The 1523-nt window shown below is 44.6% G+C and overlaps 1 protein-coding gene across 1 annotated transcript in view; it reads left to right on the top strand.

Moving 5' to 3' along the window:
* Nucleotides 1–755: 755 nt before the first annotated feature.
* The window catches only part of LOC104617780 (protein kinase C theta type-like), a gene marked incomplete at its 5' end in the record, with an annotated part of 31136 nt that continues 30368 nt past the window's right edge, over nucleotides 756–1523 (top strand). Inside the window, one exon of the mRNA XM_010283195.1 lies at nucleotides 756–879. Within this exon, the coding sequence (XP_010281497.1) occupies nucleotides 756–879 (124 nt within the window). The remainder of the gene's footprint in view (nucleotides 880–1523) is intronic.

The raw sequence follows: 1523 nt of genomic DNA, 5'->3' as shown, positions 1-1523 counted from the left end.
CCTAGTGATTCTGTGATTCTGTGATATTTCTCACCTTTATGCAATAGATGGTGCTGCCAAACCTCCAAAGAGGAGGTTTTTCTGCTCTTGCTTCTCTATTTCCTACCTGCTGTCTCTCTACAGCTCCTTACACTGTATTCTTTGGGTGACCACTGAGTGGTGAAGAGGGCAAACACTAGATACTTTCCTCAAAATACTCTTTTAATCTCCAGAAATGTGAGGCTTTGAGGACTTCTTGAGTCATAGTGTTTAGTAGCCCTCAGAAGATTTATCTTTCATGCTTTTGTCTCATCACCCCTGAATCCAGACAAACTCTTACCTTCTGCAACATCCTGGCACAAGGATTTCGTCAGAGTGACATCCAGACACTGTATAGGAGTGAGGCTACAACACGATCCAGCCTCTAGTATTTCTCCATATTTCCCTTCAAAGAGTACTATTAGGAAGGAAGTTGTTAGTTAAAATGTGTGGATAGCCAGGGACTCAGACCCCTGTGCAAAATAGGAGATCTCTATATTGACAGTACAAACACCTGTTAACACCCAGCCACATCTCATAAGAAGCCTTGCTGAAGGCTGTGGGTTCCTCTTGGTTACCAAACCCCTAAAAGTTAGGTACAGAGATCCTCTTCTCATAAACAAAGACCTCTTCTAGATCTTGGCTTATCTGACAGTCACACTTAAGAAGCCACAGTGTCCGTAAACTCAGAACGTGATATTTGGCTTAAAAGTCATTTGCTGTTTTCTGTAATCCAGGCTCGCTGTCAGCGTGACACTGAACAGATCTCCAGGGATGGACCTCTTGAAATTGGCTTCCCAGTTCCTGTGAAGGAGGTAACACCACTTCAGGCATTGCCAGCATCTACAACAGGAAAAAAAGGTAGTTTCCTCTAGTGATGTGGGATGGCAGGCTTTGGTAATGTTTTGGTTTGTACGTGGTTGGGTGGAGGTGACAAGGGCGGGGAATTTATTAGCCAGTGAATCTTTCATGCATCTTTCCAGCCTAGAGCAAGACATACCCTTTCTCATGCCAAGATATCAACAGCTCTTCCCAGCCACATCACTTGGGCATGACAGATACCCTGGATCCCAGCCTGGTTCCTTTCTTCTCTATAAACCTGCACTTCCCCCATGCCATTCCAACCTCTGGTGACATGTGACTCATGTCGCACACTCATTCAGCTAAACCCTAAACTCTCTTGCTGACCTGGTACTTGAGCATACCTCATACCTCCACTGGCAATAATGTGTTTATTCTCTTCTTGGGACTCATAGACTGTAAAATCTGAGAACATTAAAGAGAAAGCAAACTCTAAAGAGGAGTTTGGGAGTCCTTCTGACCACCACGGCCAATTCTCTTTCTGATTTCAGATTTCTGGGTGGGGTTTGACATCCAGTTGACATCCATCCTTTGAAACCACTGACAGATCCCCACTTCATTCATCCAGGAGCTGATCTAGGTGTCACGGCCCTCTGTGCTACAAGAGCAGATGTAAATGTGAAAAGGGTGAATGAAAGATTGGG

This window comes from Phaethon lepturus, unplaced genomic scaffold (assembly GCF_000687285.1).
Source record: "Phaethon lepturus isolate BGI_N335 unplaced genomic scaffold, ASM68728v1 scaffold5723, whole genome shotgun sequence".
Taxonomy (NCBI): Eukaryota; Metazoa; Chordata; class Aves; order Phaethontiformes; family Phaethontidae; genus Phaethon; species Phaethon lepturus.
The sequence above is the reverse complement of the archived record's forward strand: the minus strand, read 5'-3'. Positions and strand labels throughout refer to the sequence as shown.